Source organism: Cibotium barometz, chromosome 46 (assembly GCF_041138505.1).
Source record: "Cibotium barometz isolate CiBa-2024 chromosome 46, ASM4113850v1, whole genome shotgun sequence".
NCBI classification, from domain to species: Eukaryota; Viridiplantae; Streptophyta; class Polypodiopsida; order Cyatheales; family Cibotiaceae; genus Cibotium; species Cibotium barometz.
Genome location: NC_141091.1, coordinates 31,023,552 through 31,039,167, shown reverse-complemented (window position 1 = coordinate 31,039,167; position 15,616 = coordinate 31,023,552). Strand labels below are relative to the sequence as shown.

General features: G+C 38.7%; 1 protein-coding gene across 1 annotated transcript in view; it reads right to left on the bottom strand.

Annotated features, from left to right (window-relative positions):
* LOC147612118 (cytokinin hydroxylase-like) overlaps positions 1–5,441 on the bottom strand; it is a 97,475-nt gene extending 92,034 nt beyond the window's left edge. Inside the window, exon 1 of the mRNA XM_086784265.1 lies at positions 5,306–5,441. Within this exon, the coding sequence (XP_086640391.1) occupies positions 5,306–5,441 (136 nt within the window). The remainder of the gene's footprint in view (positions 1–5,305) is intronic.
* Between the last annotated feature and the right edge of the window lie 10,175 nt (positions 5,442–15,616).

Below are 15,616 nucleotides of genomic sequence, written 5' to 3'. Positions count from 1 at the left end.
AATTAAGCTTCTCAAGCTTGAGAGGGGTTGAGAAGAGAGAATCATTGAGTAATTATAGAAAAGATCAAAATTCAATATACTTACCTTATAATTTGCTTGATTCTTTATTCACGGTAGAGGCCCCCAACCAATCAATTGGTTTAGTGTGTTGATGGAGCCACCAATGGGGATTGAAGAAAGAGAGAAGTATCAAAACTAGTGAATTATTAAAGAATTCACAACTCTTGGCTTAGGTAGAGTAGAGTAACAATGCATAAGACACTCTATATTTTGGCTTAGGTGGAGTAGAGTAACAAGGCATAAGACACTATCTAATTTGGCTTAGGTGAAGTAGAGTAACAAGCATAAGACTCTATCTAATTTGGCAAAGCATAAGACTCTATCTAATTTGGTTTAGGTGGAGTAGAGTAACAAGCATAAGAGACTATATATTTTGGCTTAGGTGGAGTAGAGTAACAAAGCATAAGAGACTATGTATTTTGGCTTAGGTGGAGTAGAGTAACAAAGCATAAGAGACTATGTATTTTGGCTTAGGTGGAGTAGAGTAACAAAGCATAAGAGACTATGTATTTTGGCTTAGGTGGAGTAGAGTAACAAAGCATAAGAGACTATGTATTTTGGCTTAGGTGGAGTAGAGTAACAAAGCATAAGAGACTATGTATTTTGGCTTAGGTGGAGTAGAGTAACAAAGCATAAGAGACTATGTATTTTTTCAACAAGGGGAGGCTTCTATTTATAGGAAAATTTGAGCTCCTAACCAAACAAACTGATTCTAGAATTTTCTAAGTCAGTTTGGTCACTTTTTGACCATTTTTAGGTCAGTTAAGCTAACTTTCTGGAACTAGACTTGAATGAGGAGAGAGGAGAGATGAAATATCTCAATTTTTATGAGTTTAAAACTCATTCAAGCATGTGAAATATGCACCTCCTTTAAAGAATTCCCCTTCCTTACATATGTGTCAAAATTGTATTGCTCATAGTTTTTTACTAATAAACCTTGTACATTTTTAACTCTTCATCTTATGTAAAATATGCACCTCCTTTAAAGAACTCCTCTTCCTTACATATGTGTCATAGTTTTTTTACTAATAAGCCTTGTACATTTTCAACTCTTCATCTTATGTGAAATATGCACCTCCTTTAAAGAACTCCCCTTCCTTACATATGTGTTTATTTACTAATAAACCTTGTACATTTTCAACTCTTCATCTTATGTGAAATATGCACCTCCTTTAAAGAACTCCTCTTCCTTACATATGAGTTTATTTACTAATAAACCTTGTACATTTTCAACTCTTCATCTTATGTGAGCATTTACTCATTTTTGGGTATCTTCTTTTACAATTTGGATTTATCTCCTCCCTACACATGGATTGATGCTATTGGCCCATAGAAACCTTAATTGGACCATAGTCTAAAGATTTCTGAAAATCTAGGCCCTTAGACTAAGGTTCTTTATACCTATTTCCAATTAATTCCAATTGCACATTGGAAATTTCTTTTTGAATTTCTGTTTCAGGGGAACTTATTTTAATAAGATGAGTTATTTTTCTATCCAAAAATATTCATAATCTAAATATTCTCTCTCTAGAATATTTTCTCTCTCTAGGTTAAAACAGTTAGAAACAAGGTCTTTATATTTCTGAAGAGGGATTGATTACGGGGGAAGATACTAGACATCAAAAAGGGGGTTGGGGGAGGAATCTTACAGTATGAGACATGTTAGCGGGGGAGAGCCGGTTGCTTTTGCTTTTGCAAAATGAGCACTAGGTCTCCCGATGCATTTCCCCAACAGGGGGGTCATCATCTACACATTATGAGCTAGCCCCCAGGAGACCCATTCCACCATTCAATCCACCTCTTTTCCCTGATTCTCTCCACCTCTTCACTTTTCCCAGAATATCTCCACACTTCCCAAAACATGCCCTTATTTTGACTAGTTTAAAAAAATACTTTTATCGAGTCTTGCTGCTGCTAGTCCCCCCTTTTTTTGGAAGGTTACCTTAAGCACAATCCTTCAAAGAAAGGCAAATTTCAACATTACCCTTCTTTTGTAGGGTTTTTTAACCGCATCCTTCTCCTATATTAAAATGCTCTATACACATAATTTCAAAATTTTTGTTATACTTGCACTCAATCTTTCAAATTTAGACAAGTGATTTGGGCAAAATATTTAATTATCACCAAAAATTTCAAGTAAAAATCGCTCTAGGAAGAGGTACTCTTGATTAATTTTGAGATCTTCTATCCATTTCGACTTCCACAAATCAATTATGTGATCCCGATTCACATTTTCAAGCTTCTTTTCAATAGATAAGGACATGAACATGGTTTTCAAGCTAAGGCAAGACCTATCATGACTCTTTATTTTCGACTAAGGAAGATGAGCCATCACCATCAAAGCGATCACATAATCGATAAAAGAAATTACCTCATAAAACATTATTGTTATGCTCTGTTGTCTAGATATTTTTTTGGTGAAAAGATCTTCATTGTGTTAAACAAGTTACAATCATAAAATCTTTCATCAAAACTTGACACAAGTTTTTGAATGAACTCCTTTGCCAAAACAATACATCCTCCCATGTCTCCTTGTTGAGTACTATTTTGGAAGAATTTCGTACTTGAGAACATGTGTGTTTCTCAAGCCTTCCTCGTCTTGCCATCCTAATAACTCACCCATAGATCTCTTTAAAACTCCCTAAGATTATACAAAGTTCTCACATGCATCTTTAACAACAAGATTCTCGCGGTGTGCAATGCAATGCAAACCCACAAGATGGGAGACATCTGGTCTAAGCTCCTTTGCAACAAGTCCTTCATTCACGCCAACCATGGAACTAGCTGCATATTAAGCAAGCCCAACCATCTTATCCTCTCTTAATTGCATAAATTTAACCAACTGTTTCACTCCCTCATACATAGATTGGGCCTTTCCATCATGTATGTGCACAAGCCTAACAAATCAAGTTTCACACACACTAAATTCTTCATTAGATAAGTATGTTATGTGAAAAATCAAATCTTTCTCATAATGACGATGTGTGCTTGCGTCCATTATTATGGAAAAGAATGGACTTGCAAGAATCTTGTCTCCAATATACTTCAAAGCTTTCTTCTAGAAACTCCTTCCCAGATTGTGAGTTAGTTAAGAAGATTATTCACTTAACAAAGGCATATTAGGTTTATGCATATACATATTAAACTCACATTATTCTTGGAATGATTCCAATGACATGTCATTTTTAGCAACAAACCATACAGTTTGCATCACACTTATTATGCAACTTTTTTCGCATTCTACCATCAAATCCACATGTTTTTCAATCACCTTAGATGGTGCCACTGCTTTTAACTTCAATCTTTCCACACAATTTTTATGACCCTCAAAACTTTGATGAATTTCAAGAGCTTGGTTTGCAATAGTGCTAATACCCTCTTCTCCAAGAATATTATCTGCTTTCATTTCAGTGCACACTTTACATTAATTCATTCTTTTTCATTTTTTATCAATTATAAGATAAGGCCATGGAAAAGTTATCTTCCATGTATGAAGAAAACTTCTCACATATATTTCTTTTTTTCTTTTAGATGCCATTTCTTAAACCTTATTTTTAATTAAGAGAGCATATAAACTAGAATCAGAAACAAGGTTATGGGGAACGTCCCTTGCATTTGTTGTCATGCCTCCGAATGCCACCCAAAGAGATATTTAGCTTGAATCTTTTTTAGGTCGTCCCTTGCTTCTAGATTCGGAGCTTTGAGATGAGTTGGCCTGTAAATAGATCGATCAATGTATAAAAAAAAGGCCAATTAGTAAAATACAAGTTGAAGGAGGCCAAAATTTTAAACCTTACTATGCGTGTCTCATAAGAAAAAAAAAGACAACTAATGCGAATGTCCCTTGCATTTGTTGTCATGCCTCTGAATGCCACCTAAAGAGATATTTATCTTGAATCTTTTTTAGGTCGTCTCATGCTTCTAGATTCCTAGCTTCAAGATATGAGTTGGCATATAAATAGATCTATCAATGTATAAAAAAAGGCCAATTAGTGAAATAAATACAAGTTGAAGGAGGCCAAAATTTTAAAACTTACTATAGGTGTCTCACAGAAGAAGAAGAAGAAGAAAAAAAAGACAACTAATGCAACTCTGAGAGAAATTTTGACCTTGTAACTCAATGCATAGGGAATGTGTAAATTGTAATCGACAAAAGTTTTGTAAGTACATTATAAAAAATTATCTTTGAAGCGCACTGATAATAGAGCAGCCCCATCAACCTTGAGAGTCCATTTCTTAGGCTAAATTTGCATATTTTATCGATATTTTAACTAAAACCTAGTAAATTTGAATTATTTTTTTAAGGGCTTGATATATTTCTAGAAGGAAAAAATACATTAAAATGTTGTTTTTGTGGATCCCTAGCTAAGGAGCTAGGAGCTCATAAATCATACGCCAGACCCAAAATACAAACTCAGCCTCCCAACCAAGGCTGCACAAAAAACGGCATTTCAATGTATTTTTACTGGTGAAGTTTGGAAAAACTATCAAGAAATATATCAAAAGTCTATAAAAATCCAAATTTTCTATGTTTTAAATAAGCATATCCTTATTTTGATCGGGTTTTAAAAATGCTTTTATATCGAGCCCTTTGCTGCCAACCGTAAGTGCAAACCAGTGCAGACGCACATGTCTCGAAAACATGACAACGTTATTGGCATTCGGGCTACATCTTTTGTGATCGACGAGTCAAAAAGTGCCTTCTAACAGGGGGATTTGCACGTAAGTGTGACATTTGCATTGAAACTCGAGAGTGGAGAGTGTGATCAATGATATATTACGCTAATAACTTTGTTTAATAGAGAAGAAGTAATATATTACACTAATCACTTTGTTTAAAATGTGGATTTGTTAGATGAGAATGAATCATTAAACAATTATAAAGAATTATTACTGAAACTTCCTATAACAATGACCACTGTTTTACAGCTCTCTTTTTTAGCATATTAGTCCTATCTTCTGCAGGTAGTATGCCCATTGCCTTGTGCCCAAATCAAATAAGGTGCTATTCTCAAATAAACCTATCATAAAGCGATACGGAACGCTACTTATCCCTATAATTTAATGTATACAATTTGCAGGAATTAAACTTGTGAGGATCAGATGATTAATTATGTCGAGCTGCACAATACAATTGGCATATAGTAACATAAAAAGGAGGGAAAAATAAGGATAGTAGGAAAACGGATTCAATGGTCACCCACCACTTTGTGCTTGCTTAGGATGTCGGAGTCGGGTGGGTTGCCTTGGGTCAGGTGGAGTGTTTCTTCGCGAGCTCGATCTTGCCAGGAGGGACTAGAGGCGAGGAGCATGAGGGTCCACGTGAGGAGGAGGGAGGTGGTGTCGTGGCCCGTGAAGAAGAAGGTCTTACACTCGTCCATAAGCTGCTGGGAGGTGCAGCGGAAGCCGCACTGCTCCTTAAGCCTTTGTATATTTTAGAACCCTCCAGACTCAGCTAGAAGTTCTCAAAAAGAACATCCGTTGTTCATCGCCATATTTGGACCGTCGGATCTTAGTAAACTGATGAAAAGTAGACTAGGGTTACCTACGCCACTGTGGGGGAAAGCAGATAAACTACTAGGAAAATTTGTAAACCAGGCAACGAAGCTAGTAAACTTGAAAGGGTAAACTAAGAATTATTTAATTAACTTAAAGATGCTAAATTCCAAAAATTACTAAAAGTATAGATAGTAAACTAAGGAGATATGTACCCCATGCATGTTTTTAAGAGTCGAATATTCAATGGAAAATAGGGCTGGGAACAAAGTCTACTTGTGCCAAAATGGCTAGCACGACAATTTTCACATAATGCTAGATAGGTGCCCCCATGTATGTTTTTAAGATTCAACTATTGAATGGAAAACTATAAGCAATGACTACTTACTGAGTGACATGGCTAGCACGATAATTTTTACATAATGCTAGATAGGTGCCCCCATGTATGTTCTAAAGATTTTCAACTATTCAATGCAAAACTATATACAATGACTACTTAGTGAGTGACTGGCTAGCATCACAATTATCACATAATGCTTTATACGTCGTAGGTTCAAGATTCAACTTGCGTATCCTTTTTTGTCTGAAAGGCGTCGAGAAAATTTCTAAGTCCGTGGGCTTCACGTGCCAACTTGCCTAGTTTACCATCCGTAGTTTACTTCTTATGTTAGTTTACCATCCGTAATTTATCAAGATTACTTTTTCACTGCCAAAACTATAATCATTACCTACCTTCCTAATTTACTTCTCGTCAACAATCCTAGTTTACCTTTCCTAGTTTACTAGGATCCAATAGCCCGGAAATGGCGGTGAAGTGGCAAAGTTATTTGTGAGCACTAGCATGAAATGGAGGGGAGGAGGGCATTCCCTACCTCTTCATCACTTGGAAAGTGATGCAAGGAATAATATAGTGTTAAGGACTCTAACAAGGGTTAAGCCTCAACAGTATCGACTCACCTGAGAAGGGTCACTTGTTGTAGCAATTAGTGAACTAATTGCGTGAATTTTTTTCTTTGAAATTCAAAAAGTTTTATGTCCCTTCCATCTTCGTGCTCCTCACCTCCACATGCTCTTGCCCATGTCTATCATATGTGCACCTTGTTGCCTATAGTTTTCACCTCCATGCCATCTCCTCGCCTCCTTTGATGCTCATGTCTCTCTTTCCTCCCCATCAAGCATGGAGTGTGGATAGGAGCTACAATAGGTCTGACGTGGAATCACTAGGATGTCAAAGACAAAACGTGAAGCAAGCACAAGGTAGGTGAGCATGTCAAGCATAAGTGCACGAGCACGTATGGGGCAACACTGGTCCATGAAGTAGACAACATGGATTGGTGAGAAACAAGTTGATAGAAGGAAACTTAATATCTTTTCGAGGAGGGGGCTTCATGAGATGCCAGGTGGCACCCATTCTAAAAGAAGGTCCCTATAGCTAAAAAAGGTGACCATATGAGGGATCACAACTAGTTTGTAGGCCTACATATAATAGAGATGATTGGTAGCTCTCCCCCACGAGAGCTATACTCATGGATGGTGCTTGCCACCCACGTTGACAAAGCATGGTAAGAAATTAATGGGGGTACCCTATAGCTTTGAAGCCTCTTGATTATTCTTTTCCCTCTCTCCTGATATGCAGATCTAGGTGAAATCTCAAAAGCTCTGAAAAATCATGGAGACTGCTTAGGGCTCTATAAGAGCCACACATTCCTGTAATGTGAGGGTATGGGGATGGGATTTCATAGTATCTTCCACGAGCACAATTAACTCGATCACTTGCATTAAAAATGTACCTTGCCAAGCTTTTTCTAACCATGCGAAACTTACACAATTAAGGATCTAAAATTCTCTTAAAAACATTAGGAATTTTCTGGACCCAAAAGGGCCTCCTAAGGATTCCTAATTTTAAGGAATTAGAGCTTAAAAAGCTGGGCTTAAGGGAGATAAAGGCTATGATGTCCCCTATTTTTTGCCTTGCCACATCAGCCATACCCTCCTAGTTTCACTTTTTAAAGGGAATATTCTCATACTCTCTCTCTTACTTTTTGACTTTTCTCATACTTTCTCTCTTACTTTTTGAATTTTTTATCTTCACTCTCTATAAATTGAATCTTTCTTGTCAGTTTGAAATCTCCTTTCTTATTAACTCCCACCATATCTCCCTTCCACACATCAGCAAAACATTCTCGTATTTAGGTGGGCCCCAAAAAGTGATTTTTTTTTATTTTTTACATTTTGAGGTGGAAAAAACACCACCCAACCAATATGTATAATAAAAATAAAATTTTCCCTCCAAAAAGCTTGTAATTCAAGGGTCACGTCAGAAGCCTGTCAGGAGCCAGTACATCCATAACTAACTGTCAGGTCCCCACAACCCCATAAACATATCTAACTATTAGATCTCGAAATTGTGGGGACCCCAAAAATTATTATTTTTTAATTTTTCTCATTAATGTAATTTATTGATGAAAAACTCCATGTTAGTATATTTGTATATCAAAAATATCATTTTCTACTCAGAAAAACGGATTTGTGTTAAACTTACAACATCAAAGTTTTAACAGTCTCTCTCACTCACTCCCTCTCTCTCTCTCTCTCTCTCTCTCTCTCTCTCTCTCTCTCTCTCTCTACTTTAGCTTCTTCCTCTGCTCAGCTATGGAGCCTTTGCAAGCTGTGTGTATGGCCCCTTGTGAAGCTAGAAAACAGAAGGTTGATTTACACATTCGTATTCGTGAAGAGTATGGCAGCTCTAAAAAAACCCATCCTACTGATGCACATTCGTATTCCTGAAGAGTATGGCAGCTCTAAAAAACCCATCCTACTGATGCACAATCTATCTAAGCTTGTAATTTCAATAACATGGTTCGCATTATGAATCAAAGTAGCACAACTGCCCAAGAACGAGCATCATTTCAACATATCATAGAATTCACCAAAAGTGTGCTAGGTGCTTGGGGAGAGACTAAAGTAACACACTACATGGCAAGTTGTACATTAAAAAAATAAACTGGTGTTTTAACCTTGACTTTTTCTAATTAAATTCTATTGTCATGTATACAGCACATAGTTTATGCGCATGGTGCATATTTCATGAACAAGTATGGATCACTCGACATGTTGAGTACCCAAGGGATGGAGAAATCACATTATAAAGCAAGAGGGGTTTATTTCAAAAATAAAAGACATGGAGGTGGAGCTTCTGTAGGAGGAACACATACAAATTATTTACAAGAGATGTTCAATTGGTTTTATCGCACAATCTTTGGAAGGGTATTGGTTAGGGAGCAAGCCCAACAATCTAAGCTTGCACAAGAGGTACGCAAGGCTGCAAAAAGTCATGCTGCTCGGCTTGAATGGTTGCAGACCAATGCTCCCCATAGGCATGATGCTTGGCGTGCACGAATGAGGAGACAAGGGAGGCGTTGGGTTGTGCACGCACCGGCATAAATCTAGATGTAATAAGGCTAAGAAAATAAGTTTAGTTAGGTTTTTTTTCCCTTTAAAAAAACTATTAATAGTTCCTTCTCTCACTTCATTTTCATTTCACTTTTTTAGAGAGCTTGAGCTCAAGATCTACGTAGACACCTACGTAAGGACACCAGCACATCACCACGTTAGCATAGTCGTACATGGATATGGCACACACCAAGAACATCGCATGTGTTACCATGCCTTCACAAAACACAGTGCAAGGCACCCAACGACTACATACATTGTTGGGATTTTTGAAGACACCAACCTCCTTGCAATACATGCAGAGGATTACCATATCTGCCAAGGACATGCAACTAGCTCGGCGCATTCGAGGCAAGTGAGACATGATCTAGAGATCTTAGATGTTAACGTTTTTTTTGAAGCAACTCTTTTGTTTAAAACCCCGCTTTGTAACAAGCCTATCTGGCTTTTATTTGTAACCTTTTGATAATTAAAATTTTAAGTTTCTCTTACAATGTCTCAGTGTCATCATGTTTGTTTAACATGGAGTGTCTATCATGTGCCAGTTTGTCACCCAAGGCATCAGAAATACTCCTGGAGGACTGAGGAAGTTGTGCCAGAATAGTGTGAATTTGGCCTCTGCAAACGGCGATGTAGGCTCAAAATTCGCACTGTTCTGGAACTTCTCCCCAAGCCACTCAGGATCATTTCTGATGCATTTATAATGAAGTTGAGCACACTAATTGTGAGAAACAGTAGTTTATAAGATAAAAACATCTTTAATCATGTGTAAAAATATAGTGTTTATCATCCAATACATTAGAATTACTCCTGGAGGACTGGGAAAGTTATGCCAGAATAGTGCGAATTTAGGCTCTGCATCAGCGGTGTAGGCTCAAAATTCACACTCTTCTGGCACTGCTCCCCCAACCACTCAGGATCATTTTTGATGCATTTATAATGAAGTTGAGTACACTAATTGTGAGAAATAGTAGTTTATAAGATAAAAACACCTTCAATCATGTATAAAAATATAGTGTTTATCATCTAATGCATCAGAATTACTCGTGGAGGACTGGGGAAGCTATGCCAGAACAGTGCGAATTTAGTCCTCTGCAGCGGCAGTGCTGTAGGCTCAAAATTCGCACTCTTCTTGCACTGCTCCCCCAGCTACTCAGGATCATTTCTGATGCATTTATAATGAAGTTGAGCACACTAATTGTAAGAAATAGTAGTTTATAAGATAAAAACATCTTTAATCATGTGTAAAAATATAGCGTTTATCATCTAATACATCAGAATTACTCCTGGAGGATTGGGGAAGCTATGCCAGAACAGTGCGAATTTAGGCTCTGCGTAGCGGCGATGCAGGCTCAAAATTCGCACTGTTCTAGCACTGCTCCCCCAGCCACTCAGGATCATTTCTGATGCATTTATAATGAAGTTGAGTACACTAATTGTGACAAACAATAGTTTGTAAGATAAAAACAGCTTTAATCATGTATAAAAATATAGTGTTTATCATCCGCGATGCATCAGAATTGCTCCTGGAGAACTGGGGAAGCTATGCCAGAACAATTTTAGGCTCTGCAGTGGTGGTGCAGGCTCAAAATTGGCACTGTTCTGGCAGTGCTACCCCAGCCACTCTTTAGGATCATTTCTGATGCATTTATAATGAAGTTGAGTACACTAATTGTGAGAATTAATAGTTTATAAGATAAAAACAGCTTTAATCACGTGTAAAATTACATTATTTGTCATCCAATGCATCAGAATTGCTCTTGGAGAGCTGGGGAAGCTATGCTAGAACAGTGCGAATTTGGGCTCTACAGCGACGGTGCAGGCTCAAAATTCGCACTATTCTGGCACTGCTCCCCCAGCTACTCAGAATCATTTTTGATGCATTTATAATCAAGTTGAGTACATTGATTATGAGAAACAGTAATTTACAAGATAAAAATACCTTTAATCATGTGTAAAAATACATTATTTATCATCCAATGCAATTAGAATTGCTCTTGAAGGGCTGGGGAAGCTGTGCCAAAATAGTGCGAATTTGGACTCTACAGCGGCGGTGCACGCTCAAAATTCGCACTGTTCTGGCACTACTCCCCCAGGCTCCCAGGGTCATTTCTGATGCATTCACAAAAACATTGATGGTACAAACTAGAAAAAACAATGATATACTTGATGAAAATAAGTTTGTAAAAATTGTATTGTATTCATAATAAGAAACGATACATCATCTTTACAAAAGCTTTCTTACAATATTGAGCTTCCTTCTCTTGTTAATGGTGGGCAGAGTGTGCTTAAGGAGTGATTGGGCTATTTCTTGAGGATCCTCTATGCCTATGCTTTTGGCTATACCTATATGAGCAAGAAGCTTACCCCTAAATCCAGAACCCCAAAAACATCGAAGGCAAGGGATTTTTTAATCAGAACTATACATTTGGTGCTCTGTGCCATAGAGGCTACATAGAGCACCTTAGAGAGGGCTTTCAAAAGAAGAGAGTGAAGGCAGATTGAGGGGTGTAGTCCCCGTGGATAATGGTGATGCCATCCATAGGAAGTCGACCAGGATAGTGCGCCAATGCAGCATCATGTCAATGGACCTTGGCCGGGTCTCTGCTGTTGCCGCCTCTCCCAGCAAATGCGTCAATTTCAACCACCCTCTGCAATCAAAGGAAAAATCAAAATATTTTCCTATACATAATTACAAATGTTTCTAGGTTGTAAAAGGTCTATTATTACCTCTTGCTCAATGTCTTCTTTTGCCAAAGTGCTGGTGGGGGGGCGGAGAGGTCAATCGAGGACTTAGCCTCATCCTTTTTTGGTGCTTTGGTCTCCTCCATTACTCCAGTATAGCAAGGGTATTCTTTTCAGCTCTAGCTTGTCTTGTAAGGTTGTGAATTCCTCCTCTGGAACTAGGGCTTGCTTCACGGTCTCAACCACAGTTTCCTTGACCAGAGCAACTGTCTCTGGGATAGATTCTCCAAGGGGTAATATAGCACTATCTAGGTGAGGAAGGACTGAGGTTGGACGTATCAAGGTCCACCTCACATCGCGTTGTCCTGATGTGGTCGGTGTTGCTGGGAAAGCGCGAGACTTCTAGCTGTGAGAGTAGCTTCTATTCCCCACAAGGAAACTCATACACATAACTCTCCAAGGAGCATAAGCCATCTCCATTTTTGATGTCATAAACATGTGCAAATTCACCTCAATACATCCCTGAATTCAGCCTAATGATTGCACATAAATTGTGTATCAAGTGCTTGTTCCTTTCCAAGCATAGATTTACTGGCTCCTTTTTCCAAATCCCTCAAACCAATCACATGTAGGCATAACATAATCTTCAAAAATTTCCCACATACATGTGACCATTTACATTACATACATCAAGTGACACCAATTCCATCATTTCAAGGTGTCTCTTTATCTCCTGAAAACCTGCTTTTTAATTCCAACAACTCACAAACAAAAGATGACATATGGCATATCTATAACATGCTCATGTGATTCTAGGAAACTCCATGACTTGCATTCCAAAATCCAATTGAGTAGAAAACAAAACCCAATTACCAGGAACCTTATTGTATTTTTGATGCTTTTATTCCACGATTCTCCAAATCCAGATTCCTCTCATTCTCCAAAACCTTAAAAGGTTTATATACTACACGATTTTCCAAATCGTAGGTAATAGTAAATAAAAATAAAAAACCACTTAACTGAAAGTAGAACAAAGCGAAATTTTCTTTGATTTTCGCTATTCCCTATATGGCCGCTTCGCTGCAGACTACGCAAGGAAGAGAATATGTATAATCTGAAAATCATCTCCTTAGATAGTACTCAAATTCCTTTTTAATTCTAACTCCAACAAGCTGTAAACAGTAGACGCTGTTTTGATTTAAAATTCACTCGTAGATGACGACCCTGGTTCTCATTTTCTGCACACACTCCCAATATGCGCCCCCTTCTCTGGTTTTTCTCTCTTTCCCTGCAAGGAAATCGGGCGCGCATCCCTTTTGTAGCTATTTTCACGAAATTTACTTCCTTGCCAATACTCTGCGCCACCTTTTATGTAGCTTTAGATTCGGATTTCTCCACGTAAGCTGTCACGTTCTCAAACTAAGGCTTAAAGCTTAGCAAGATCATATTACGTTTAAATGACCTTAGCCCCCATTCCCACATTATACAAAAGTCCCCCCTCCTCAGATAGAATACACATCTCTAGATGACGCAATCAACCCCTGGTTTCAAACCTCCCCGCCTTCCTTCCTATTTTCAGCTTCCATTCATGTGGCAACTCTCCATGCAAAGGCATGTAGCTTTCCATACTACTTGTAACTCATACAAATTGCCAACTTATTCTTGCTTCATATCACCATCCCATGCAGCTGACGTCAAAACTATCAAGGCTATACATGTTGCCATTATCATTACCACCTCAAGTAACCTTGGGCATGCGAGAAAACTATATGCTATAGATCTTATAGAAGATACAATGTAAATGTACACACCTCTCATAAGCTTAGCAAACACCAACACTTGAGCTCAAACACAAGTGACAAGCCTTAAAGCACCCGCCAAACTATTGTTCCAGGGTCAAAAGTGGATCAACAAAAAACTCCCAACATGGTTTGCCCACCCCCAAGTCTGCTAGAGCATTCATGCTCAGTAGCTCCAAAAATCTACTATCCCACCAAAGGAAAACTTGAACTTCTCCACTGCAAGGTAGCTCTAGGGCACCATCCTCCTGGATCAAAACCAAACCAGTACTCTTCTCCCCATTGGTAATCCTTCCAGCATATCCGTCCACCTGGATTAAAAGGGCACATCCAAGGCTCTTTCAAACCCTCTACATAATCTGTTGATGCATAGTCCACTGGGGACTCCATAACGAAGCAACACATGTGCAGAAGCTTCGAGACCTGACTCAGCCTCAGCTCGTCTTATTGAACCTCATTTACAATATGAACATATGTACATAGGCATCATATAATGACTCAAGTCATGGCACTTAATCCTATGCATCTGGATTTGCATTTAATGGCCTCATATGCATGGTTTCACACCATAGACGTGCCATGGCACGACATCCACCCCCTCTAAACCTGCACATGCTCTGGTATGTGCCAAATCATCATCATCAAGATCCACATATAACTGGATGTCATCTTCTTCTTCTACATTACCAGGAAGATCATCCTCTTCCTCTTCAACCATACTATCACTGTCAAGCCTCTCATCCTCTTCCTCTTCAACCATACCCATACTATCACTGTCAAGCCTCTCATCCTGAGTTCCCTATGAATCAAAAGGATCTTTATCATGCCTTCTTTTAAACATCTTGATCCTTTTGCCTGCTACAAGATTCTTTATCTCTGTTCCATCAAGCTCACACAGGGTATACGTGGCATTTCCATGCACATGCTTGACATAGGCATCATATAATGACTCAAGTCATGGCACTTAATCCTATGCATCTGGATGCATTTAATGGCCTCATATGCATGGTTTCACACCATAGACGTGCCATGGCACGACATCCACCCCCTCTAAACCTGCACATCCTCTGGTATGTGCCAAATCATCATCAAGATCCACATATAACTGGATGTCATCTTCTTCTTCTACATTACTAGGAAGATCATCCTCTTCCTCTTCAACCATACCCATACTATCACTGTCAAGCCTCTCATCCTGAGTTCCCTATGAATCAAAAGGATCATTATCATGCCTTCTTTTAAACATCTTGATCCTTTTGCCTGCTCTACAAGATTCTTTATCTCTGTTCCATCAAGCTCACACAGGGTATACGTGGCATTTCCATGCACATGCTTGACAATGTAAGGGCCAAACCATCTTTTTGCAAACTTTCTTTGAACAGTGAACTGGTTGTCAAGGCTACTATCATACATTAGAACCCAATCACCCTTTTCAATAGGTTTTCGTCGGAGTCTGTGTCTTCTATCAAATCTTTCTTTATTTTTCAACCTTGCATCTTTCAAACGAGCTTTAGCAAGCTCTACATCTTCAGGCCTCCTCTCCAGCTGCCTTATTCGCAATGCAAGGAGGTCTTCCCTATTCAATCCTTCCACCCAGGGTAATACATTCCAAGTTGGAACTACTTCTTCAACTGGCATTACTGGCTTCTGACCATACATTAATTCTGCAGGCATATATCCTGTCTCACTGAGCTATGAGTTGTACGGTCAGCCCACAAAGCATATGGTAGCAGCCTTGGCCACTCTCGCATTCTTTCTCTGCATGCCTTAGCCAAAGCTTTAATGATTGGAGGATGTCCTCGCTCACTTTTACCATTACCCTCAGGATTGTAAGCACATGTTAGGGACAGTTTGATGCCAATTCTAGAGAAGAATTCCCTTGCTTCTTCAACATCTAGCTCACCCCTATCAGCTGTTATTTTCCCAACACAACCATACCGGCAAATCACATCTTCTAAGAGAAATTTGCATACTGTTTTTGTACTCTTTGTTCTAAGAGCACGCCCCTCTACCTGATTTGTCAAATCTTCTCTTGCAAGTGCTATGTACCGCATCTGCCAAATTCCCAAAGGCATTGTAACTAGATCCACTACCCATTTGTAGTGCATGGCAGGTGGGTAGGT